General features: G+C 46.0%; 1 protein-coding gene across 1 annotated transcript in view; it reads left to right on the top strand.

The window, feature by feature from the left end:
* Positions 1 to 25,802, top strand: part of MAGI1 (membrane associated guanylate kinase, WW and PDZ domain containing 1) — a gene marked incomplete at both ends in the record, with an annotated part of 57,077 nt that extends 31,275 nt beyond the window's left edge. Inside the window, 5 exons of the mRNA XM_010153691.1 lie at positions 8,028 to 8,059; positions 15,524 to 15,740; positions 21,844 to 21,921; positions 24,567 to 24,658; positions 25,610 to 25,802. Of these exons, the coding sequence (XP_010151993.1) occupies positions 8,028 to 8,059; positions 15,524 to 15,740; positions 21,844 to 21,921; positions 24,567 to 24,658; positions 25,610 to 25,802 (612 nt within the window). The remainder of the gene's footprint in view (positions 1 to 8,027; positions 8,060 to 15,523; positions 15,741 to 21,843; positions 21,922 to 24,566; positions 24,659 to 25,609) is intronic.
* Positions 25,803 to 27,432: the final 1,630 nt, after the last annotated feature.

Raw genomic sequence — 27,432 nt, 5'->3', positions numbered from 1 at the left:
AACAGGAGGTTGCTTAGCAAATGGAAGATGAGAGCTCTGAAATTCTTACTGAAGGTGCTTTTTTTTTTTCCTCTCTAGCTTGAGGTTTTCAAAGTTGGCTTCCCCCCCACTCCCCGCCATTATGTTTTCATTTGGTTTTGGTATTAAATGCTGGAGCGGTTTAAGTGGAGCAACTCAAACCCACACAGTGTTGTTTCGTATCAAATGTGATGTGATGTAACACAAGGTGGCACAGCAGAACCTAATACTGCGCGTTAGATAAGGCAGATTTAGCTGAAGATGTGCCTCCCACATCTTCATCGGGATTTGTGCGACAGCAAATGGGGCAGACTTGGAGCTGTGCGGCAAGAAGGGGTTTATTCCACCCAGTTTTTCCTTCTCCCCTCACGCACCGCCTGGGTGGCATTTTGGTGTCCCTGTGCTTGTAAATAAGGAGTTTTTATCAGCAGCGTTGCAGGTCGGTGCCGCGGCTGCTGCCCTCATTTGGCATTGTAATAACCAGTCATAATGGAATTAATGAGGTATCAGAAATCCAAGAAAGGTCTTTGTTTATCGCTGTAATTAGGTACGTTTGGAGAGTCATTAAAACCAATAGCAGGTGGGCAAAACTGGGGAAGAAGGATGGCTTTGTACTGGACTAGTCAGTGGGTTTCTTCTGAGACGGATTGGTTTTAAATATCAATCCTTATGTCTCTAAGTCTATCTATCCTGAGTTTAGGGTTTTTTTCCCCCCGTTCTGCATTGGGATTTTGTTTATTCATTTTCATGTTTATTTTTCCTTGGTCAGATGGACTTATTTTGATGATGGTACAGCCAAATTACCATCACCAGCCTTAAGACCCTGTTAAAGCTGTGTCTTTCATGCCAGACGACCTGGAGTGTACCTTGAGTTGGACTTGAGAAGCTGGCAGGGCTTGTAGAGCAGACCGATTTGGTAGAGGAGGCTGAGGGTCAGGGAGGTGACGAGCTGGCTGAGGATGCCGGGGCAGGTCAGGGCCCTGCATGTGGGGGCACATGAAGGTAGCGTAGGTAGGGATGTGGCAGGTGAAATCAGTCCCCAGAAGTTTTGACTCCATCCTTATCCTTAAGGGTTAGTTTCCGAGACGTACAGTTACATTCTTGGATGTATATTGAACTTATTTAACAGATTTATGTATTTAAATCAATTTATTTTAATAGAAAACTCTATTTTAAATCTAATTCAGTTATGTTTTGTGAAAAAATTGACAAAAACATTGTCCTCTAGTAAAGATTTTATTAGTGTGCCACGTGTGCATGTGCACCCCCCAGTCTGAATCTGGCTAAACATTCCTTAAATACTATTTTATTATTAAGGGATGTCATTTATTAATAGCATCAGACTAACTCCAGGAGGGCTCTATTTGTAGGCATCCCTTTTGCGCAGGCTGCTCTCCAGAGATGAAATACAAGAATCTGCCATAAGCCACCCAGGTTTGAGCGTGTGGATTTACACCTTGTAACAGTGCTGTGGTAAGCCTGAAGACAAACACCCGCCCTGAGCAGCATAAATACAGATGTGCCAGTGGCAAAACACGGTTTCTGCTCTGCCGGCATCCAACGCCCTGAGCTTGGAGTGGCCCATGAGATTGGCCTTGAGGTGCTGCTGCCCGCGGGTACCACGTGGCCATGGCGTGGACAGCCAGCTGAGTAGAGGGAGCGTGGGACTGGGCACCTTCCAAATTGCAGTGTGCCCAAAAAATCGAGAGATGGGCTCTAGAAATGGAGCTTGCAAGTAATGGATTTTGTGGGCTTGTGGGAAAGGGTAGGTACCTCCATGCATATCCATCTGTGCTTATATATAATACATGTGCACACACATATTTAGGTAAAAAGAACATTGGGGTGTCTAATTACTTTCCAGTTCTGATGTTTACCTTCTCAAATGCGTGAGGTTTCAGAAATTTAATGTCTGTGTACATATTTGTTTAAATATTAACAGAGGTTTTCATCTAAGCTTGTGACTCCAGCATTTTGAGCTTTAGGGAAAAACTCTTCATTTAATGAGCTTCAAAATAAAAATAATAGAACTGCTGACATGCTTTCAACCGTAGGTTAGATGTGTAATTGTCACGCTAATTCTCAAGCTCTTTATTATCTTACTGTCTTGGCATTATCAACTGTATCTTACTACATAGTTAAATTGGTATTTTTGTAATAATTAAATAGATTTTATTAGCCTGTATCTTCTTTATCACTTTTATAATCAATTCTGGTTTGAGATGCTGGAAATATGACTTAGACTTCAATACAAGGAATTCTTTAGCATCCTGACCAGGAATGAGTAATAGAGGCTAACACAATTTAACATCTTGAGAGCACCTAGAGCTGAAATTCTTGTTAATGGCAATAATATGCTGTGCCTCATTGTGGTTTTTGCCAGTGGGTTAATAATGCCCAAGATGGTCTCTTAACAGCATCGCTTTCTTAACATTAACATTGAACATTAACACTAGAAACGTGGCATTTTTCACTGTATTTGGTAGTTACCAAACTTGATTTATGGCAGGGCTTTATTCCTGCAGTGGAAATCATTCTCTCGCTTAAAGCTTGTATTGCATAGCTCATTTTTTTTGCTAGCACAGTGACATTCTTGTTACGCCAGTCACGATGATGACCAGAAAAGTTGGGTAGGGACAAGGAAGGGGTTTTCTTCGTGCCGGTGCTCCTTATGCCTGTGTGCAGGCTTGCCCCTCTTGCTGCAGATTACTCTGGTATGCTTTCTTGTTCTTTCTCCAGTCTGCACAAACTCAAGTACCATCTATTGGGTTTTTTTTCAGATAGTATTTGTCCTTTATGAGAAATTCTGTGACAACGGTTTATACAGAATCAAGGGGATTGCTTTGTCACCACCAACCTCCCCTCCCCTGTCCCCCGGCGGCACTAATGGCCATTAGTGTTAATTATTTAGAGTTCCTTGTTTGTCACACAGAAAGCAGCGATCCATGTGCACTGCCAGGTGCATGGCGGTGTGCCCCCTGTCTCCAGTGCTTTACCTCTCATCTCTCCAAGTCTCTGCTTCCTTTGATACAGCCTTTGGTTTTTACTCAGCCCCGTGTAAGCAGCACTATTTAGAAAGCTTGTTATTTTTATTTTTTTTCCAGGCAGGAACATTTTCTCTGTAAATGTTAACCTTGTGACACAGTCTGAAATGTTCCTTTCCTTGTGTTTTTATTCATCTCCTGCTAGTTTTCTGCTGTTGTGCATTCTAGGCCGCAGACCACGTGAAGGCGAAACCGAAGGGGTAATCTTTTCGCCTGGGCTCACCTATGGCTTTTTTTGCTGTTGCATATGGATGGTCCACAGGGTGTCCTGATTAGAATTGATAAGCAGTCACGAGATGTAAAGTTCTAGACGCAGTTGTTTTTTTCCTTTCATGTGCGAAAACACCCCAAAAATGAAAAATGATGAGCAGTAGCCACAGAAGTTGTAAGCAGTAAGGTGGTACGTCTGGCTTCTAAGCTGGCTCTTAGCAATTTCAAGTGCCTTTGTCCTGTGTGTGGATTGTGCAAATTCGTACTGAATTTTTCCAACTTCACTTGAAATCCCATCGAAATATGTACTTTTGGGGGGATTTTTTTTTTTAATTTTTTCTTTTTTTTTTGGTGGTAGTGGAGGGTGCGGTGTTCACGCCAACCGGCCTTCACATCCCTGAGCTGTTCAGATGGGTTGACTGGATGACTGATGTGGTGCCTAGAGATGGGTCTTCCTTAACATTCAACTTTTTATCATTTTGATCCGCTGTCTGCAAAGCAAAGGGCTGTAGAAGAGGGCATGGTGTGGCCATCTCCGTGATTTTTGAGCGTTTGTGGCCTTGTGAGCTCACACCGGGGTCAGCTCCAGGCTGCGGTATGGATTTGTAGTCACACGTTACGTTCTGTGTATGCTCAGCAAAGCAGAGTTTGCCATGTGTTGAGGTCTTCCCGCGTTACTTGGGTTGGATAAAGACAAAAGACCTTATTGCAGCCTTCCAGTACCTGAAGGGGGCTAGAAGGAAGCTGGGAGGGGACTTTTTTACAAGGGCCTGTAGTGACAGGACAAGGGGTAACGGGTTTAAATTGAAAGTGGGGAGGTTTAGACTGGATATCGGGAAGAAATTCTTCCTGGAGAGGGTGGGGAGGCACTGGAACAGGTTGCCCAGAGCAGCTGTGGATGCCCCATCCCTGGAAGTGTCCAAGGCCAGGCTGGATGTGGCTTTGAGCAACCTGGTCTAGTGGAAGGTGTCCCTGCCCATGGCAGGGGGGGTGGAACTAGATGATCTTTTAAGGTCCCTTCCAACCCCAACCATTCTGTGATTCTATGAAATCTTTCTGTAAAAATTGAGGATTTGCATGTTCAAAACAGCAACACTTGGGGTCACGGTTTTGCCCCACGTGTTATTCCATGAACTCGTAGGTGGAGTTAGGGAACTCACAGCTTCCCAGCTCCCAGAGCTTTACCACACAAGACTGCAAAATGAACACATGCCGAAAAATACAAAATAACCCCAGTTGTGGCCTTACTTCGTGGACCACATCACTCACAGCCTAATAGAGAGTCACGCAACAGAAATACTGCTCCTGGTGGGTGATGGCATCAAGAGTGCTGAAGTCATGCTACAAAACTTGCTTAATGCTTTGCGTTTTTTCCCCTCTGTTACAAAACGTCGTGGAGCAGATGGATGCAGCCAGCTGTACATAGAGCTTTAGGGAGTACTGGGGAGAAAAGGGAGAGGGTTTTGTTAAGATAAATGTAATAATCTCTGTGATAATTAGTTTAATTTAGATCCCTGCGTCTGACTCATTTTTGACTAACCTTGTATGAAGCCTTTCTCGCCTTGCTGACGAGTCTGTGAATTTAGTTTGATTACAATCCCTTTTTTTGTGCTTGCGGATTGCTCACTGATCACTGATATTTTTCATTAAGCAGTTGCTTTATTACATTGTTATTTAGAGAGGAGTAATTTGTGCTTTCTAATTAATTTAATTCCAGGCACATTTAGTAAGTAGCTGCAATGAGCCCATTCAAGGGGTTTTAGGTCATATTGACATTGTTTACCAGATGTGCTCGTTTGTTTTAAAACACTGTTAACTCTGTCATGACAACAGCCCCGCTTGGTTGCGTCCTCCTTCATCCCTAATCTGCACCTCCAAACCTCCCCAAAATTAGGAGTCGCGTTTCAGGTACTAATGGGAGGTGTCCATAGGCATTAAATCACAGAGGAATTAAACTGCAGTGTCACGATAAACAGTTACCGTTCCATTATCGGATTTGAGGAGCCTTTTGGCTTCTCTTAGACAGGGATGTGAATGCCATTACTCCGACCACTAAGCAACTGGACAATGCCAAGGAGATGCAGACTGGGCAGTAAGTCCATGCTTGGCCCGTGTACCTTGGAAAAACTTGGGGTGAGGCCCCAGGAGAGATCGGGGCAGCTGGCAGGATGAGCATACCGAGCAAGGCATGGCGGGACCAGTGTCCTGAGCCGTGATGGGAAGTGGTTCATGTGATCAAAGCGTGAATGTTGTAATGCGTGGTTGTCACCACCCCAAACTCCTAGGTGTGGGCAGGTTTTTTTTTCCAGGAGCTTTTTAATAAAGCTCAGCGTTTTCTTCCTAGTGATGCTCCCAGGATTTGGGGGTTAATAGAGTGCTTTGTTTTCATTGCTGTTAAATACTGTACCCATTCCATCATCTGAGCATGGAAACTGCACATGATTCCTATCATTTGCTCATGCTGCTTCAAAAACTGGGGGTTTAAAATGAGACCCTAATTAGGTGAATAAATAACATTTTTACAAGGAAACGTACAGGCAGGTTATTCCCCTGACTATAAGCTTGTCCCATGAAAAACTACCAACATTTGTTAATGCGTTCTGCAGTCACTTATTTTGGTAAAATGTCAATTACTGCCTGTTCTGCAGCAAAGTCTGGCACAGAGCAGTGACACTGTAAGATTCATCGGCCTCTGAAGGACCCACCAAACAATGGCCTTGCTGTGTTTTCCGTTATTTTCCACCTTCTTTCCCATCTCTTTTGGGTTGGAACAGTCAAAATTCATGACAAACTTTGAAGGAAAGGTTCGTTCAGTAGTTCATACTTAGTAAACTTTAACATTTAATGCTTGTGATGGAATAAACTGAATTCTGGTGCAATTTGAACCGACATCCCAGCTGCATCTCCGCTTTGTTTTTTGCGGGAAACATTTAAATTGCTGTTAATACCGTTTCTGTCTCATGTTGGTCTGTTAAGGGTGCGTGCATGCACGGGGATCTGCTCTACCTATTGATTTAATAGGAAAGAGCATCCCTAGGAAAGGCAGAAGTAAATGTGTGTGCATGCATGTGGAAGGGGAGAGAGAGAGAGAAGGAGAATCTCTGTCTGTGTGTTTATCTCTGTGATAAATGATGCCTGTTAAAAACGTGACTTGCCGTGAACGTTGTTAGTGCTTTCCTCTTTAAGTGTATTATACAAACACTGTCACCGTCAGCAGAACTGAAGCTGCAGTCTTGATTGTTTAGTTCAGTTTTGATGTTTCATCGTCCCTTGATCAATCAGTGCCTGGAGGGGTATCAGCTATTGGCTGGGAATGCATCAGGGTGACGTGCAGAACACAGATATTCCTCAAAAGCTGAAAAGATTTCATCTAGAATGCTCATTACGGTTTGCACCCCAGTCTGAGAGCAGGCAGCAAAGCGAGCTCTGTTTGTGATTTTTAATTGTAGCTCTTCCCTATTCAGAACTAACATCTCCCAAATTACCTTAAAATGAGCTTCTTCCTAGACAGATTTGTAGTTTGCTTGCATCACTTTATTCTCTGTGAAAAAGTTAGACGAGGGCATGGGTTTTAGCACAAACAAAATGCATCGAGTAGAAAACATAATGCGGCATAAATGCCACATAAATCACATCCTAAAGACAAAAGCAGATTTCAAACATCTGAATTACTGAGCACTTAATGTGGAGTGTAATCTGTGTTCTGGTTGATGTTTGCTTTCTGGAGTGTCGCACAGAGCGACATAAGGGGAGTTCCCTCTCCACCACCAGTGGAGGAAAAGGAAGGTGATTTGCAAAATGCCCAGGAAAAGAGCTTTTCCCGCCTTGTAGGTAGCCGGTGTCTCCTTTCCTGCTGGGAATCGGGCTGTACACAGAAGTAGTCGATAGAAATCCCACTTGGGTTCTCTGGCTCATCACGGAGCGAGTAAGAGGCTGCTCCAAAATGCAAAACTGTCCTTGAAAAAACCTTCTCCCGGTTATTTCTTCCCTTGCATCGTCGGCAGCCTGTGTAAGTCCCCCTTCTCCGAGCTCCCCAGCGTCCCCCTCCCAGGGTCAGGACATTGGCAGTGCTGTTTTCAAACCTCAGCTCCCCGAAATTGTGACTAACAGATCCAATCTCTGGCTTCAGAGATTTACGCTTAGGATGGACGGGAAGGAAAATGCCTGTTTTCTCAGTAACAGCCGCATTTTTAGGGATACAAGCTTATTCCTCCTCACGCTTTTGTTTTCCTTCGCCCAGCCTGTGCCTCCCGGCTCAAGCCAATGCCCATTTTCCTTTTGAAAAAATCAATTTCTAGAGAAATACTTTTTAAAAAAATCAACCTGTTTCCCCGACGCCACGGCGATTGGTCCGATAAAATCGCCGAGCCGATCGCGTCAAGAGGAAATAGCCTCGGCTTAATTGTAAGCTAAGTCTCCCGTAATCCAGGGGAGCATTTGGGATTCTGCCCGAGCGCTGGGCTTCGGCGGCCGCGGTGGGCTGTGGGTTTCTCTCCCAGCCTCCCGGCTGCTGCAGCACAAGTCAGCATAGCTAATGCAGATAGAGCTCTGCCCCCCTCCTCCCCGCTCCCGTCTCTCGCTCGCTCTCCCTGTGCTTTGATTCGATATGAACAGACTGGTAACTCCGAGGCGAGAGGGAAAGCTGACATAACTCTGCAGATGGCTACGTTCGGATGATACACCTAGGGATTTTTCTTTAAGGGAAGGTAACGTTTAGATGCTAATGTTTATTTTTCCCTTGTTGCCATTTTTCAGGACTGCCGGTCCCAAAGAAGAGCCCAAAGTCGGTAAGCACTCTTCAGCTACTATTTTTTGTCTGTTTGTCTGCTTTGAAGGAGGAAGGCATGAGTTCGGTGGGTTTTCTTTGTGGGATTCGATTGTTTTAAGTTGCCTTTCCCTTGTGACCATGATTATTACCTTGCACGGCTCCCGCTGCATGGGGAGATGAGAGGGGAATGCAGTAGGGAGGGGGGATTGTTTGCAAATAAAGCCTCAGCTTTACAGATCCTCTTCCCTGACAGATGAGCGTCTGTCATTTAACTTCCAAAAAAAAAAAAACCAACCCTATTATTTCCTTTTGGAAAGATGGGAGGCTCCACCTTCTCGCCAGACAGCAATTCCTGCCGGGTGCTCAGAGGCACCAACCTTTTCCATTAACTCCCTGAGTTTCTCGAGCACCCTCGGCTGAATTATTAACAGAATGGAGAAGCGTGTACCTTGGCGAGAGAGACAAAGCACGGACGGAGCGTGATTACGGTTCCCAGTTAGCTGTCCGAGTGCTTGCTCTGGAGGCTTTTTCATCCTGAGAAGGACTCTGCTGCAGGTGTGAGATTCCTCATTTAAAAACAAAAAAAAAAAAAGGCTGAACAGTATTTTCTTGTCCCTTCTGATCGTATTTCTATGTAAAGCTGTTATCTGGATGACATGTTAGCTAATAGCACGGAAAACGTGATCTAAAGTATCATTACAGCTCCGTGCATGATATTGCGGAAGAAATTAATGTGCTGTTTGCATACAACACAAAGGAATGCTTTAATTTTTAAAGGAAATGGAATACTGGGAGCCTGAAAGTTTCCAGTTATGTGCTGAGAGGGAGGGGGAATAAAGAGATTTCTCTTGCCAGTAGCTTGGGGGAAGCAGAGCGAGTGAGGTCTTTGCCATGCTGTAAGACGGTGCGAAACTTCACCGTCGGTCCCCGACGGGTGCCGAAACCTGCCGCTGGGCACAGCCCACGGCAAACCTGGGCAAGAAGGGGCTGAGCAGAAGGCTCCTGCTTTTAATACGAGCGCTCTGTTCCTCCCAAAAGAAAGCCCTGAAATAATTAATGTGATTCTGATGGCTTAGGGCAGCGCTGATTAGAGTCACGTGAGCCCAGGCCTCTACCATTGTCAGCTCTCGTTAACGCTGAGAGGCAGGAGCGCGGGGTGTGCTCCCTCGCCGAGCACGGGCACGTCAGACCCTGTGCGCTCGCGTCTGTCACGCGCGGAGCTTGTTTCAGCCTTCGGTAAAACAGAAGCGAGTGTGCAAAATCCGTACGCGCCCGGCACGTTTCCTTTCTCCGCCTGCACTTCTTTTTCCCCCGGTTGGAGCAGGAGCGGCTGTGCTCGATCCCGACTCCAACTTCTGTCATTAAACCATCCCCGATTGATGAGTCTCGGTCCAAGCGTGGGGGCTCCCGCTTTGCCACCCGCGCCTTCGGCATCAGGTGAAGCGGGATCCTGCCCTGTCAGACACCTCTCTGGTCGGCAGCAATGCACCGTGAAAATCTCAGCAGCCTCTAAATCCATGTCGGGATAATCCTGACTTGGTGAACAAAGGGACTGCTTGCAAACAGGTGTAACCCTGCAACGGCACATTCTCCCTACTGTTTGCTTTGACAAGCCAGCCAGTCCTGGGAAAGCAGCCCCATTCCCTCGTGTGCCTCCTTCAAATCCCTCTCACCTTGCTCTAGGCTCCCTCCAGCAATTTTTACTACGGCTCTAGGTAGTCCTGTTGCCTCTGAAGCACAGGATTCACAAAAAACAGAGCCTCCTCTTACCCCTGCCTGCGCACTGATCATTTGCATCGGCAATTAGCAGGGATGTTTTACGCTGCCGCATTGTGCAGCAGCTTTAATGACCGACGGCTCCTCGGAGAGGGAGAGCAGAGCGTGTCGGAGGTGGCACAGCCGCTCCTTCATTCGCTAACGTGCCGGGGTTGAGCACAGCAACCCGGAGCAAAGCACCTTGGGGCACCCGTATGCAGAGGAGCAAACTGCCCTTGGGGCTGTCCCCCATCCCTTGGGGATGGATTTACACTCACACCAGACCTGCTGTGCCCAAGGTGGTGGTTAAACGCATAAAATCAGTGGTATGGCTAAACACCTTCCTTCCTCGGTGTAGTCGCAGGGCTGGTGCTTGGTTGGGTGGATCCCGGCCCTCTTGGCCGTGAAGATTCCCGCTGGCTCTTCTCCTGTCAGGGAAGAGCCGGGCCTGCCCCACTGGCACATTCCCTGGCTGGGATGCTGCCTCGCTGCGCCCTGCCCCGGCATTTCCCAAGGATGGGTTGCTGCACTTGCAGCCGTTGGGTGAATGTTGGGTGCCCACGGGCTCTCCCCACAGCTGGCCATGGGACTTGCGTTGGATGTGCTGCTCCTTTCCTCTGCTCCCTCTGCCTGACGCAAAGGGAATGTTTTCCGGCATTCCATGATTAATCAATTAGCTGCAGGTAGAGGACAGTGTACATCCAGGACAGGAGCAGTTTGCCCAATCTTAACTTGTGCTCGTTCTTTGGTTTTTCTGCTGCATCAGGGAAAACGCGACCTCGGGTCTGCAGCCTCCCTCGCTCAGCACAGTGATGAGCCCTCTTGTTACCTCATATCCTTCCCCAGAGCCCAGACACGCTCCCGACTTACTGCCAACGGCTGTCTCCCTCTCAAATGAGCCCTGTTTGTAGCCATCAGCCCCCATTCTCTTATTCCAAAGGGCTGAGTTCAGGCTGTCGGGTACCTCCTGACTGGAAGGGGGTGTTTTAGCCCTGTGGGGAGGTTGGTTTGTTGTTTAATCCCTTGGAGAGTATTTTTCTGCCTTGAGCTCGGTTTCCCTGGGCTGTATTTTTCGGCCTGTGTGTATCTTCTGATGAGCTTTCCTCTTTCTCTCAGCTCTTAAGGAGCGTTTTTCAGCCTTGGTGGAAGACCTGTATTCTTTAAAAAAAAAAAAAAACCAACAACAAACCAAAAAACCAAACAAAACCAAACTGTTTACAGCCATACTTGGGACTGGGCATTTCCAAGTTCTTCCTTCCCTCTTTCTCCCCACCGAGGACACGCTCACGGCAGCTCTCTGTGCTGCTTGTTTCTTTGCAGTTTCCCATTGACCCTTCTTTAGATGAAAATGGATAATATTTTTGTCTAGAACGTCCCGGGATATACATTTTCATTGGGCAAGTTCTCTGGCACAGCAATTTCCCCTGCAACTATCCTGGATGAAACATGGATGAAAATAAGGGTTTTTTCCTTTTTTTTTTTTTTCCCTGTGTTACATCAAAATACTCCACAAGGGGGCAAAGATTCCCATTTCCAGCTCCGTTTGCTGTCGCTGCCAGGACCAGCTTCACTGAAATGCTCTAGAGCACAAAATCTGCAGCTAGCTCATCAGAAGACAGGATCGCTGCAGGGAGGAGAAAGTGCTAAGCGCTTCCAAAAATCTAACTTTTCTTTTGGCTGTAAATAAATACATTTTCAGCATCGCTTAGTTGTGGGGGGAGGGTGGGGGGAAAGGCAATTCCTATGCACAGCCTGTCCCTGAGAAGAGACTTGCCATGTATTTCACGTGGATAGGCAGCACTTGGGGATCTGCTGATGCCCTGGTTTTGTCAGGAGAAGTAGGTTCCAGAGCGTGAGTGTTTGTACAACACCTCCCTCTGCATTCAGAGACTCTGGGCTTTTTCCCCCCACCCTGAAATGCAGTGGGAGGAAACCACAGCAACTCATCTCTCTGGCAGTTCAATGCCTGGAGAATCCTGTGCCAAAAAGCTTTGGTGTCCGTTCGTGCCGCAGGACACGCTCCCCGCCACCGTCGCTTCTTCTGCTGCGGGTTTCTCTCTGCCTGACACAGACATACACAACTGCTGCGAACAATTAGTGTCCCCTCTCTGCCTGCAGCCACCGCTCAGCCGTGTCATGGGCCTCCGTCGTTTCAGCAGTCACTCTACAAAGCAATATTTAATTACACCAGCGTTTAGCACGAGTGACAAGCTGTGTGGGTACCTGTAGGATTTCCAGGCGCTCGGAGACTTTTGTATGCTTTGGAAGCACGACAGCGCCAGGCTCCCTGGTTCACATCACCATTGCTGTTTTCTTCCCTCCCCATAATCAGAGAAGGATGTAGTGCTCAGTGTGGGTTCACTCAACCTCTCTGCTGAGGGAAAAGCTGCCTTTCAGGTTGGCAAATGTAGCGCCCGTGGCTGAAAATGGGATTGTACAGCAGAGGGAAGGAATCCGGGAAGGCTGATGGATGCCCAAAGCCTGAGCACTGCTGCCCCCTCTTCTGCAGCAATTACCCCCAAAGCTGAGCCACGCTGATGTTCCTGTTAACCTCGCCATTGGGAACGGGCAGCTGGATAAGGCTTGCTTCCCCACAGTACACTTTTATCACCTTATGTTTTGTGGGATGTGCACGGTGAAGTTTCAGCAAGGGCACAGGGAAGCTGGCGCGGGCCTTGCATCTCGGACCTCGGAGCTTGGGTAGGGCACGAGAAGCTCCAGCTTTCCACACGTTTATGTTCTCATGGCTGTGATACAGTACCAAGGTGATTGGTCTTTAAGTGTGCACTCTGCCTAGAGGGACTCAAGGAAGTCACTGTAGTCTTGAATTCCCAGCCACTTTTGATCAAGAGTCTTTCTGGCAAAGCCATTTATGCGTACCCACAGCTCTGGAGAAGAACATAGGCTGGGGAGGGTCAGGGGTTGCTGAGTTGGGTAGTTCGGTGCCCCGTGCTCTCGTAGCTACTGTCAGGAGTCAACACGATGGAGCTGATCTGCTTGACTGTGCACTGACAAACACGATCAGCAGCTCAGGGTGAGGTCTGAACCACCCGCTCTGCAGCGGCCTGGCACCAGCAGCCCCCTGCTCACCTGGCCCTGGTGTGGCTGCTTCCCTTCCGTGTGTGAGCCGGGCGGTCAGACCCGGACCCAGGCGGATCGGACCCAAATCCAGGAACGAGGCAGGAGAAGCCATCCTTTCATTGGTGTATGGCCAGCTCAGATCTCCTGGGAACGCCCCACCTTTACAGCAAGGCACAAACTTCTCCACCTGGGCAGTCCCATGGCAGGAGTGCCACGGAGAGCAGGGCTCAGGCCCCTGCAAGTCCTGCCGACAAAGCTGATACAGCACGGGTAAAAGTTTGGCCCCAGATCTTTTTGGCTTCATCTGGTGATGTGAAAGTCAATTATTATTGTCTTGAATTAATATAATTCCATCTATCCATGATTCCCATGGTTCCTTTCTCTGCCTCTCCTCTTCAACTCCTAAGTAGAGACATTTCAGGCTTTGTAAAGGAGTAATTGTTTGGAAAAACAACTGTCCCTCTGAAGAAGTTTTCCAATATTTCTTGCAAAAATGTCTGTGTATTTGCAATTGCAACTCCCATTTAATTAGAGGTGATTTTACTTGAGAATATGCTGACACCTCCCTTTACAACCCAAAACCGAAACAACATTCAACCTTTGTTCAATATTGAGACCTTTCGTGTCAGAGAGTGAGCACACTTTTTAAAGTTCAAACTTTGTTTCTTTTCAAATCAGAAGGTTTTCAGGGAGTTCTCAACATTTCCTCAAGGGCTGAATAAAGCTTCACATTTTAGTCCCTGGACTCCAGGTTCTGTAAACCAGCTATTTCCAGCGACATAGGCCTCAAGTTTCACAGGATGCTTGTAGTTATTTTAGTAGTTTGGCCAAACAAACAAAACAATCCAGATGGCTGTCCTGAGAGTTGTAAAGTGTTTTGGTTTTTTTTTTTCTGTTTTATTATTTTTAAGTTACAATGGAGTGATTATCCACAGCATAGATGTTTTAAAACTACTTCATTTAAAAACTGAAGGGCTGCATTTGAATTAGCTTCTTTTACCACTTAAAAAGCTAAAGATGTTTGAAATTGGTTCAGATATTTGTATTTGAAAGTCTGCAGATGAGTAATCACAGCAGGTATGCTTTGTGCAAAATTGCATCAGAGGACAAAGGCAATTTCACATTCTCCATCGAGATACCATTTAAAGAAATGCCGGTAGTGGATCAACAGCTGGAATGTGAGGCTGGGAGGTCAAAGTCATTTGGGCTGTTGGAGCTGTTTGAGTTTTTTTCTCGGTGTAAATCTAAAAGTATATGCAACTTCAAAAAAATATTAAGGCTCAAGAAGAGGGCACTTTGATGTGGCAACTTTCTGAATTAATTCAGCCTTGGTATGATGGAGCATTGGCCACCTGAGGTTTCGCCTTCAGAGTCAAGGAGGGCGTCCCCAGGCCCGTGAGCGCTTCAGCCCCCCATGCTGATCTGCTCCGTGTTGGCTGCTGCCTTTTCTCCCAACGCCTGCTTGGTTTTCCGTGGAGGAGTCCCTGAAAGCAGCGACTCCTGTTGCAACGGAGTTGGGTATGCCCCTGCCAGCTTTAAATTTCCGTCTGCGGTTTCTTGGGATGAGCGGCTGACCCCTTCCAGCCAGGGAATCATGGATGTTGGAAAAACAACCTGTGGGATGGTATTTTTCCAGCCACTCTCTCTGTCACAGCAGCCCGGGGAACGTGCCGGTTCCCTGGACCGGCGCAGGTAGGAGATTGGACTCAACCTCGATGCCAACCCAAGGTCATCCCAAAAGAGCATTAAAAAGCATTTGCTGTGCAGATTGGGGAGCTCCTGTCGAGGGAGGATTTTGCTGCATATCAAGTCATACAAATCCTAGGAATGCAAATGTGACTCATGCTTCATTTGAGCACACCGTTGTGAATTTGAGTTAAGAATTATGTACCCTGCTTAGCTAAATACTGAGCAGACAGAGCTCTTGACATACCGCTTTCGAATAAGCCTTGAATTTCGGCAGAAGCTTGTAAGGTTGGGGTTTTTTTCCTGTTTTAATATACTCCATTAAAACAAGGAAATCAAACTGCAGACAGAAGTTTTCCCGTTTGTGGCGGTCTGCTGTAATCCTGTGGATGCTCTGGGAAGCAGAGACATGGAAGTGGTACTCTGTTGTCCACCCACTTGTGCTGTGGGGGTTGCAAGAGCCGCGGAGGAAAAGGGATCTTTCAGAGTAAGGGCTGTGCTTGAATCTGGTTCAGAGGGACTCTGTGTTTTCACAGTGAAGTCGGATAGTTTTTCCTTTTTCTCGCAGGCTCAAGTTAGACAGTTATGTTATTTGAGTACAAGGTTGTTGAGTTTTTCTGCCTTAATGCAGGAAGAAATAAGTGCACTGAAACTAGTAACCTCTAATGAGATTTAGAGAGATTTTTTTTTTAACGTGTGAAATCGAGAACTGCATATTTTTTTATGATAGATGACTCTGTTTTGCATATCTGTTTCTGTCAGTCTGCCTATCAAAATCTGTCATTGGGGAATTTAACCGTACCCAGCATTAACTGGTGGCAGCAAAACTGTGATTTATATATTTACTTATGTGCATGCAGAAAACCCTGATCAAAGGAGGGAGAAAAATTGATGGAAAACACCCACTCAAAGACCAATAACCGTCTGTTCTCTCTCTTTCCACTCGCTTTCTTCCTTACAGCAACCACTTGAAAGGAAAGACAGCCAAAACAGTTCTCAGCATAGCGTCTCCAGCCACCGCAGCGGGCACACCGCTTCCCCCGTTCACAGCACGCAGGTGCTGCCAGACTACACCGCCGCGGAGGCGCTGGCTGCGGATCAACCGGACAGTTCTGGGCAAAAAAAGCCAGATCCATTCAAAATCTGGGCCCAGTCCAGGAGCATGTATGAAAGCCGACGTGAGTATGAAGCAGGTGTGGTTGCTAAGGCTACGGCTCTGGCAGCTGCTCTCTGTATATTTTCTTTGCGAAGATCTGAATCTTTTAGATTTATATTGAAAATATAAGGCTTTAGTTTGTTAATTTGGTATCTGCCAGTGATGTCTACTTGATAGAGGTGCAGTTTCCTCTCTGATGAGGGATGAATTTGGATCATCCCTGGGAAAGGGCACTTAGACCAAAGCTTAATATAAAAAATCCCTTTAAAATTAAAGACCATATTTTGCCTTATTTTTTTTACTTTGCTCTTAAATTAGGCTGAAGAGGAATCCCCAAGTTGGTTACCCAGATCCTAAGCTCTTTGTTGAGGTTCAGATTCATTGCCTGATACGCATAGGAATTTCAGTAAGGAGGGGAAGTATTTAGGTTGCTGAAATTCATATCAGATGCTTTCCAGTCTCACTCTGGGGAGGAGAAAATCCAGCTGAGCCATTTTACCCTGACCAGAGTGGACACTTTAACAAAACAGATATCAAATGCGTATTGTAAGTGGCTTTTATGGCAATTAATAATCTGCACGCTTGGCTATTTCAGGGCTTTGACTCTGCTCCAGAACTATAAATATGGTTTCAATCAGTTCCTTCTCTGCAAACAAAATAAACATGCTGGCTTTGCTTTAATTGCTGAAGATGATAAAATCTGTAAAATCTTCTTAAAGAAAGAGGGTATTAGGTTAATTTTCAGAAGTAACAGGTACTTTAGTTACAGAAAAGGGACCTTCAAAGTCTTAGTGCTGTAAGAGTACGACCTGGAGTTTGATTTTATTGTGCTAACTGGAAAGTGGTAAAACCAGTAAGAAATGAACATTACCCCAGAATGAAAAATGGTAGGACTGGTTTTTTTTCTGACCAAATGAATCACTTTCAAATCTTATGTCCTGGAAAAATTAAATCATGAGTCACAGTTTCTTGGCTGAAGATGCATCTTTCAGATTGAATGTCTCAGCAATGCAGTTCGTAGGTGTCTCAGTTTCTGTGTGCCGCTTCCCTGCTCTTTCCTTCCCAGGAATTAGGTGTACTGACCCCGCGGGCTCTTGGGCCACGTCACGTTATCTACAGAGAAGTGCAGTGAGGGGCCTTGCGCGTGCCGCTTCCCTGCTCTTTCCTTCCAAGGAATTAGGTGTACTGACCCAGCGGGCTCTTGGGCCACATCACGTTGATCTATGGAGAAGTGCAGTGAGGGACCTTGCATGTGCATCTCATTGAAATAGGAAAGAGGGGCAAGAGCGGAGGGACGGTGACTCTTCAGCCCTGCAGAGCTGCGGGCAGACCTCCTTCTCCTGCCTGGGCGAACGAGGCTGGGGCCATCAGGGTCCCATGGCACCGGCGTCACCCTTGCTCAGCTCTTGTGCTTCTTGTAGGCACTGTGCTGGCATTGCTTCTGACCCCCTGCAGCTACTTAGCTAATTTCTAATTAACTGTTTAACTCACACTAATTAGTCATTAGTATCAGCTTAGCAGCCTTAACTCCTGCCTGTCTGTCCCAATAAAACCCAAGGCTGAGCTGGAGAAATCCTGAGGAGCACAGGCAGACAGTTGCCCTTCTGTGTCCATCTCCAACACCATGTGCTAAATCCTCCCTCTTTCCTTAACGGCTCCAGGTATCTTGTAGAGGTTTTATCCTTGTCTGTGATTAGAGCCCTTCCAAAGGCCTTGTCACCATTTGTTGACCTGCTGTTTCCCATGCCCCATCTCTCCCTGTGCCACAGTCCTCTCTGCTTGGGCCTTTTGCTGGACTGGGATTTGCTTTGCCCCTTCAGCTTCCATGGTCCAGCATCTCTGTGGTGGGGTCAATCCTCTTCTGTTGCTTCAGTCCTAATCCCCTACCTTTTCTACCAGATGAGACCTACCTGTTTGGACGTCAGTGCTTTTCTACCACTTTTTTATTCTAGTGCCATTTGCTTCTCAGGAAGGTGTTTTCTGAGATTTCCTGATTTCATACAGAGAGGTTTTTTGGAGAGTGGCAAAAGTGTGATACAATCATGTCTCTTGGTAAGCGAGTGCCACTAGAGGTGTCCAAGAGCCTATGAATTTCCAACCTTAAGCTGGAGTGAAACACATTTCCTGGGGGTTAACCTCCACTCTTACCTTCTGACATGGCTTTGCTGTGCCTGATCAAAGGTGAAGAAATGAAAAGCAGGAAAGATCCTGTCTAAGGCATGAAAAGGGCAGTTGGACATACTCTGTCTCCTGTCACGGTCTGATCCCACATGGCTTTGCTGTGCCTGATCAAAGGTGAAGAAATGAAAAGCAGGAAAGATCCTGTCTAAGGGAAGAGGGCAGTTGGACATGCTCTGTCTCCTGTCACGATCTGATCCCCAAGTGTGACTGGTGGTTCTGTTTAAAGGTCAGTGGTCAGCTCTTGCTCCTTCCCTCACCAAACCCTCACCAATCAGCCCTCTCCCCAGTCTCATAAATGGAGATTGTGGTTCACAGCTGAAATCCAGCACCAATTGTGCCCCGGGAGCTTGGGGTGAGCCACCATGTTTCATTCCCTATGTTCAGTCTGCGTGAAAAGCGGGCAGTTGGTGGCTGCTGTGTTATGAACCTGAATCATCCCTTTGAGACTCGCATCCCGCTGTTGCCCAAGCGCTGGCTGCGTGGCTCTTGGACCACTCGTAGGGAGCTCTGCGGACATGGAGCTCCACAGACTGTGGGATGGGAGAAATCATTCCCTGGGTGTCCATTTTCCCTCTCTACCTGCTCCACACGTGCTGTTCTCCATGTGTTTACCCAGGTGCAGTTCAGTTTATCTCCAGTGCCGCCTTTGGCTGGTGGTGATGCAGTCATATCATTGCTTTCCTCTTTGCTTGACCACCTCTTTGGCTTTGGGGCTGAGGCTGGCATCTCCTCTCCCACGGCACCCATAGCTTTGGGTGCTGGGTGTGACACTCTGCAGTCTTCTGGTGAAGATGTGAGCAGAACTAAACGAATACCTGCAGACGGAGGGTGCCACCCTAGTGCCAGTGCTGAGATTGGCTGATGCATCCTGTAACTGGGGCTTTCGATGGGTCCTGGAAGCCCCCACTGCCCAAGAGCCCCCAGCGCAGCTCTCCTTGCTGCCCAGTCCAGGGCTTGCTCTCTGTTGATTCGTGGCCTCAAATTTTAATAAACTTGGAGAGGATTATAAAATGTTCTGGTGAGAGGCAGGGTTTTGAATCCCCAACAAGTGGACTGAAAAACAGCAACAACCCTTTTTGTTGAAGTACATGGTGGAATCAAAAAAGATAGAATTTTAGAGCACTAGATCATTTTCAGTGTTTTATTTCGCCCCATTTATGAAATTGTTGAGTATAAAGAGAACATAGTGCAATTTTTCAAGTGCAGTTGACACAAAAAGATGAATTCATTAGCCCCAGCCCAGGCAGATTTTTTTTTTCATCTAAAAATAATAATATAAAAAGATTTCATTCAGTATATGAATGCATCATCTCCAGGATGTTTCTAAGCAGTAACTGAATCTATAATGACCACCTACTGCCTTTTTCGCTGGGAGTGCATCCCACTGTTTTTAACGTTAGTAATAACAATGTAGACGTGAAAAAGCACACAGGGCAACATTTTAATTTTTCAGAATTGGTAAAATAAGTTCTTCCTTTCTTTGGGTATTTTTTGGATCAGTGTTTTGTAAAAAAAGACTATATTTGCCTTATGTGACTTGTCTCACTGAAGCCATTGTTATAGCAGAATTTGGCTCAAAAGCACCAGATAACCCGTAATTTTGTAAAAGGATGTATTTTTTTCATTTACTCAATGCATCTTAATATCAGGAAGTACTTGGATTCTGCGGAGGAGAGCCACAGGCGTTGTGTGTTTAGAAGAAGAAAAAAGAAAAGATAGAAAAATTAAGCTAGAATTAATAAGGCAGAGCTAAGCAGTGGCTCCAGAACTGTGTCTAGACACTGGCTGAGTGGCAGCAGATGAGAACTGCAACTTTATTCAACAAATACGGGCTAAAGTTCCTCCGCGTGAGCTCCTCTGGGCGAGGGGATCAGGCCTGCAAGGTGCCGAGTGCTTGGGCTCCTGTCCAAGGAAGCTTATTTCCAAGCTGTAAACCCAAAGGCACTTGGATGCTTTAAGGCTGAGCTCAAATGCTCTGCTGCAGCCTGCCCCAGAGTCGCAATTCTTTCTTGGTTTGAGACTGCTGAGAAGAGCCGGCTTTGCGTGAAGTGAACCCGAGAGCAGATCGTTCGGTGGCGACAACAAACGCACCCTTCGCCGGGGCTAAGTTCCAGCTGCCTGAGCTCCTCTTTGCGGGTAACTCAGCGCTGCTGGTGGGAGTTGTGCACCAGAGTCAGAGAGAAGGACAAACCCGTAAGGTTTAAACGCCAAAGCGGTTCCAAGATCCAGGAATGACACACGTGACGAGCACTCAGCGAGAGGAACGGCGACCGAGTAGTTTTGTGGGGAGCCGCAATTCCGAAACCTTGCGCTGTTTTATTGAAAGTATATTTTTATAATATGCTTTTTATTTTTCAATGTATTACTAAACTTCCTTAAAGATTAACGCAATCTGTTGTCAAATTTTTCTCGTGTGGCCTGATTGCTTTGCAAAATACCATATCCTACATATGGCCATCTGTCAAAACAGCAGTGACAAAACGAATTAATCTGAATTGCAGATGTGTTAATGAATCCCTTTGAAGGGTTTAAGCATTTAATTAAAAGTAAAGCAGAACACGATAGATAATATTTAAAGCTTTTAAAATATTCTAAGTTATCGTTAATATTTGAATTTTATTTTCAGGCACATAATTTATTTGGTGGGATTTTCTCTCCCCAAACCTAATTAAAATAATACAAACAAGTCTTGACCCCAGTGTGTAGCATTCACTCACCAGCAATTACATAGAATTAAAAATATTTACACAATGATACCAAACAGTAGATACTTTCTCTCTAAAATAGAAGAGAAAAATACTCCTAGGAAATTGCAGGCACCTTCTGATCAGGCTGACTTTAAGGATGATAGTTACTAAAAGCCCCTTGGTAGGGTTATGTCCTTTTATTATATTAATAGGAAACAATCCGTTACAGTCACACACTTGGGCACGCAGATGTGTCCCTGCCCTCAGAGAACGTCTTGCTGAAAAGGACCGTAGCGCTTGCGTGAGCAGCAGCGACTGCAGAGCTGGTTCATGGGCAGACTTCGACGTTTTGGCCACGGGCATCGGACCTCGGGGGCAGAACGTGGGCATCTTATCACTGAAGGCATCTTTCAGAAGCTTTCCGTGCCACCAGAGGGGTTGATTAAAAGGAAAAGTGAAAAAAATTGGAATTCTCTGGCAGTGGGGTTGTTTAGAAAGCAAGGCTTTCCCGCAAATTCGGAATCTCGTGAGATTTATGGCTATATCACAGGACTTTTCAACACTGCAACTCCCCGTCAGCTTCAGTGAGACTATTCACTGTTCATTTCAGCCTTGGCCTTGCACCCTTCACTGGATCTGGGCCTTACAACTTTAGTATTTTGCCAAGCTGTGAGTCACTGAAAGCGCTGCTTCCTCAAGTGAGCTAGTGACTAAAGCCAACTCATACTGACTAGTTTTTTAGTCCATCTTTTGTTGAAACTGATACCACACTGGGCAGAATTATGTTTTCATATACAATGTGTGAGATAATCGTTAAAGTTTGTGTAGGAAAGTTTGATTAAAATGACTTCTAATTAAGCACCGTGTTCACTGTTCATCACCAGATGATTATAATTTCTTTTAACATTAGAAAAAGATATTTCCATGTGGAAAACTTAACTGTGTCATGATGGTGAATTTGTGGTTTTTTAAGGTGTTTTCAGAGATTGCTCTGAGGGTGAAAAAAGGGTTCTTCAAATACACCTGCATGCATGTGCATGAACGTATAAATTCATGTGTGTGTATTATATATCCACATGTACACAGGCCTGTGAAAATAGACACAAAAATTAGTATGTCCTAATCCATAGTAGCTATAACCTTAGCAGTTATATGCATGAAAGTCTAACGTGATCCATACGGTCAAAAGTAATTAAATGAACTAACAAGAAAAGCAGATACATCAAGCTTTGCAAAATTGTAAAATTAATATTGCAGCTATGTCACCTTCGCCTGCAACTGGACTGAGCAAGGGTGAGAGAGAGAGAGAAATCAATTCCACGAGTTTTGGAGAATGTAAGACTGTGCCGAGAATGTATCTGTGTCTTGTGATGTCTTGTTCTGGTGTCATTGCTGCTCTGTGGCGGGGGCTCTTCATCCCCGAGGGAGTCTGGCAGGGCCGTACGCCAAGGTTAGCCGCCAAGGTGCGGAGTCCTTGCTTTACTGTGTACTGGCTAGCGGCGGATTTCGTAGGCGGCGTGGGGAGGGAGGGGTCGTGTTCCCATTTTGCTCATGAGTCCACCTGTGCGTGTCATCGAGGGGGCTGTGGCACTCGCCTCTCTTGCCGTTCCTCCTCGCAGCCCCAGCAGAACTTTTCTTACCACTGTTGCGACGCCCTCCCAGCTCTGGTTTAATTCGGGAGGAGCAGACGGGCAAGTTTTACCCCTCTGGGCTACACACGTGGGTTTTTAGGGAGAGTCAGACCTGATTGTGGCCGGGTCAATGCAAAGATGCAGTGAATGGCTCCGAGAGGCCATTTTTCATTTGTTTCCAACAAAGTTGAAGTCAAATTTCATCACCATGAAATTTTCCCTTTAACTAAGGGAAGTGGCTCCTCTCTAAGGTGGCTCTCCAGTAGGAAGAGCCTCAGGTGTCCCACCTGGGCTGTATGGAAGCGCGGAGGTGGGTGTTTGGGCTGTGCCGCTGAATCACTGCACTGCAGAGAAGTGGTAAAAGGCGTTTTGCTGGGTTTGTTCTCACGCTGTGTAAATGTGTGTTGTCTCTATGTTTGTTGTATCTGTGTTGCACCTCTCCGTAATCCTTCTGCAGAAGGAGCGTTACATGAATGAACTTGCTGCTTTGGGTACGGCTTTTCGGGGTTTGCTGCTTTGGGGTGGCACTGCCGTTACACCTTGGCTTGCTGTTCTCTCCAGCAGCTGTTAATTGGCTAGCTGGTACCCGAACCAGGAACATAAGGCATCATTCAGTGAGGCTGGAGAGTTGACAAATGGGAAGGTGCTGAGAGATGCCGCGGAAACGGGCCCACGCTGAAGCTCTCGGCAGAAGCCATTTTGCCTCTGACAGATCCAACTCGCGCTATTAATTGGTTGGGGACAGCCTTTGCCAAAAAAGCCTGCGAAGTGCTAGAGAGACGCTTCCAAACGTGTCTGCTCTGCCCTCGCCGACGGCAGTGACAAACACCAATTAATTCGTTGTCTGGGTTCTGCTGTTGTGCCGCACGTCTGTGCGGCGGCGGCTCGCCTCAACAGAGGAACCCCGCAGGCTTCCAGCATCTTCACCTGATTATCCCGTAATTGTACCTGGGCAAAAATTAGCCTCTGGTTCAGTAAGGTAATGTGCACGGGTCTTAAGCTTAGTTTATAACTGCAAGTGATCAGAATGTAAAATTACGATATATAAAACCAGTGGCTTAAACCAGCTTGAAGGACAACGTCAAACCAGACATCTGCGCCGTAGCACTCACCTGTAGTTTTAATTTTTAGTATTCCTGGGTCTTTGCCTGTTGAGTCATTGAAGGGAGAGCATCAGAGCTAGCCCGAAGTCCTAACACTAAATACACCAGATGACTAGACCCAAACCTTGGCGTACCAACAGTGTAACGTGTAAGTAGGGCCCGGTCTGACACTCACTGATGTCAGTGGAAAACAACTCGTTTATCTGCTCATAGATACAGAAAACCAGATCGTGTTTCATTAAATGTGTTGCATTCCTTATCTGAGTATGCAATTATTTAAATTAATTCCTGAAAGATACACTTCACTTTCTTTATGAAAGATACAGGCAGCTGACTTGCAAAGGACCAGGTTTTTTTATCATTAATTATAAATATTGGGAGGAGATTGTTACAAAATTAGTCAACGTTACAGATACTAACCAATAAATATTAAATGAACCTGAAGTTGTCTTCTGATATGATTTAATGTTAGCAATTAATTTTGCATTTTTTAAAAAGGGATGAAAGCAAGCATGAATAAGTTAATACAAAACATTACTGTTCAACTGCTCTTCAAGGTTAGTACTTCGCCGTATGTAATATTCATTGTGGAAACCTTGCTGGTGCTCCATACTAATGAGTAGGTGAGGTTGGGCTTTTTTATGTTTCCAGCTGGTTTTGTCTGTGCGGTGGTTTTACAGAGCCCGTACACGAGCAAGTGAGAGTCAGGAGAGCTGCTTTGTTTTCAGTGGAGCCCTTCTGTTTTACACCAACTACGGCATCTATCCCATAGTTATTTAAAGCAGTGTCAGTAGACAGATAGCAAACTGTGCTCGTGAAAGTTAATTAAACAGTAGAAGTCATAACAAGTGGCTCTTTTGTCTCCTGCAAAAGAGGAGGCAGCTGTATTGTTTCTGGCAGAGTGATTCTGTGTTGTACACATTTATTTATTGATGATTTGGAAGAGGCTCTTGCACTGGGTAATGATGCTAATATTGATGGAAGGAAGTGTTACAGTCATAAACAAATGGCAAGTCACAGTCAGACACCTAGGAAGTAGAAACCTCCGTATAATTTTTAGTAGCGATTTAAACAATAATCCTTAGTAGTTAAACCTATAAATGTTGTTTATTCTGCAAACTGCCTCATTCAAAGGATAAAATTGTGCAGCAGATCACTCTAAATGTATATCAGAGTAGTCTTGATTTGGGCGTAAAGGTGTGGGGTTTTGATGAAAAATTAATTTGTTTTCCTTCTTTCCCTTCAGTTCCGGATTACCAAGAGCAGGATATCTTTCTATGGAGAAAGGAAACCGGTTTTGGATTTAGGATTCTAGGTGGAAATGAGCCTGGAGAACCTGTGAGTACATCTAGAGGTGGTCTTGTTTTAGCTCACATCTTCCAGAATCACAGCAGCAGCATGTACAGACGTGCAGAGCTGCGCTGTGGCATCTCTGTTAAAATCACTAGTGGGCTATGTACTTATATCCCGCAACTCTCCCCACCCTCCCTCCTAAAAATAAGCCAAAACTCCTGTAACTGAAATGGATTTGGCTTCCCCTGCTGTTCCCTGTGTTTGTGATAGCCCAAATAAAACCACATAGGTCTGAAGTTGTCTGGACAGTGAGGAAAGGACGTCCTGGGTGTCAGGTTTTCCATTTGCTCAATTCCCTCCTTGAATTTGCTTAACTCCTTTACCATAAATCCAATGCCTGTGGAAGGTGTCAGGTTAAAAACATGTGGTCTTTCAGGTGCTGCACAGGTCAAAGCTACACAGTGGCAGCATAAATATTCACGTATTTCCTTACAAAATTGTTTTGCCCATTTATGGAAAGAGAGACCATGAATTCCCCTCATGTTAGAGTAAGCCCACAGAGCTCACTGAAGATAAACCAGGACTGAGTTGGTGGACACACGAGTGGTACGGAGTTTGTAAACCCTGGAGGCAACTGAAAGGGTAATGTAATCTCAGCCTCCCTGACAAGACCTTCAGTGCTTTTAACCCTCTTCCTCTCTGGTCACTGTCTGGTTGAACACATTTCCCAGGGCTGTCTGTCGTTAGAGTAAATGGACTGCCTAAAGAAACAACATGTCAATTTACTACAGCTTACGATGTGGCTGCATCACATGGAGCTGCTCCCACAGGAGCAACTTTCCTGACCAGCAGACATTTGTCAGCAATTCCCTTACCAAAATCGGGTCTAACGGCCAGTGCCCCTTGCTTCCAGCTGGCTGTTGAGCTAGTTCTCATGTACCCCTGTTATTTTTTTCTTTCCTTCTTCCCTTCCTCCTGTTTGCGCTAATTCACCAGATTTACATCGGTCACATTGTACCGCTGGGTGCTGCTGACGCTGACGGTCGCCTGAGATCGGGCGATGAACTGATCTGCGTGGATGGGACGCCTGTTGTCGGGAAATCGCACCAGCTTGTCGTCCAGCTTATGCAACAGGCAGCCAAACAAGGTCATGTCAACCTGACCGTCAGGCGCAAAGTGGTTTACACAGGTAGGCTGCAGTGTTGCTCTGCAGGGGTGGGTTCTTCTTGCCAGACTCCATCTGTTCAGCTAACCGTTCAAACTAAAAAACTCCTCCTTGTAGTACTGGGAGAACTCTAGGGATGTGGTATTCTTCCCCTCTTTGCCTATTTTTAGTCCTTTTTTTTGTCCTTGATCAAATAGATTTCAAATACTTTGGTTTCAGACAGGACTATTGCAAGCTCAGTTGGCTTCCCCAGTCTTTGTCAAGGTTTCTGACAGAACAAGGAACTGTCCAGTTGCGTCATATAATTTTATTTGGACTCCTGCAGCAGCAGACACTGTGCCTGGCTGCCTGCGTTTTCTATTTAATTCCCCAAATAACTGTGCTGCCTGACAGCCACCCTTAAACTGGGAGTGAGGGGAAAGATGCTGAAGAGTCCACAGGAGGGGGAGCGAGGGCACTGGTGTGTGATGGCTCCTGTCCCAGGCACAGGAGGAGCTTCGGCTGCGGTCGCAGTGTGGAGTCACCTAACCGCAGGATGCAAAACTCAGCATCGGCGGTTCTGGCAGCGCGGGGCGGGCACGTTTGTTGTCGTAGCGAGGTTTCCGTGTGCCCAGTTACGCTAGGCATCGCGCACGCTGCGCAGGTGTGTGGTCTGAATGGACAAGAACCAAGTGACACTGCCTGCTGGCACCCGGATTAGTGGCACAAAGGTGTCCTGGTAGCAGAGTTGAAGACATGAGCTTTCTGAATGACGTGACTTTATGCTTAATATTGGAGAGTAACACGGGGGCGCTGCCTCTGCTCGTCAGTCCCTTGAGGGAGCTTGAGTGTGGGATTTGGTGTAGCTCGCTTACACAAAAGAACATTATACAGCTTTTCAAGTTTAGGCATTAGCAGAAAAATAGGCAGTGATGGTACTGTAAGTTTAAAGAGCATCAAAATAACATTCAGGTTGAAAATTTGTCCCACGGTGGAGGGCAGGACTAGAACAGTACCTCTGAAACAGCTCTGTATTCTTATCCAGGGCTGAGCTTCTTCCACACGGTATTAAATAAATGTTCACTTCTCATTTCTTCCCTTCTTCTCATTGTGGATTAAATGCCTGGTTATGTGTCTCCTCTAATAGCCTCTCTCTCCTTCCTGACAAAGAGCTGCCAGTGTGAGAGAAGCTTTAGGATATCAGGTTTGGGAGCAAGAGGAAGGGCAGCAGAATTTATGGTATTGTTTTTGTGCGTCAATTTTTCTATCCAGTTTTACAGCCTCCAGGCTGGAAATTACCATAAAAGATTTAGATTCATGAGAGATCTTGATAAAAACCCTTGATATTTCATGCAGGGGGTTGTTACTCCAGACTGACCTATTTCTGAACCATTTTGAATGTGGACACTTACTTTAGGATAAATTATTCAGGATCTCTTCTTTCACCTTAGATTTGCAGGCTTTTAAATTCCAGCGTAACTTTGAGAAGCCTCTTCCCGAATTTTGCTCCCCTGTTCCTCCTCTCGTCTTTATGCCAGTAGAAATGATTTCTTCACCTAAATGCGTACTCCATCTCTTGAGATTCTGATAGGGGAAAGTTTATACTCCTGTGTTATTAATATCTGGAATACTACATAATATGTAGTATTCTAACCGTAGATATGTTGAGTATCAA

The sequence above is a fragment of the Eurypyga helias genome, unplaced genomic scaffold, assembly GCF_000690775.1.
Source record: "Eurypyga helias isolate BGI_N326 unplaced genomic scaffold, ASM69077v1 scaffold10260, whole genome shotgun sequence".
NCBI lineage: Eukaryota > Metazoa > Chordata > Aves > Eurypygiformes > Eurypygidae > Eurypyga > Eurypyga helias.
Note: the sequence above shows the minus strand (reverse complement) of the source record. Positions and strands in the feature narration are given on the sequence as shown.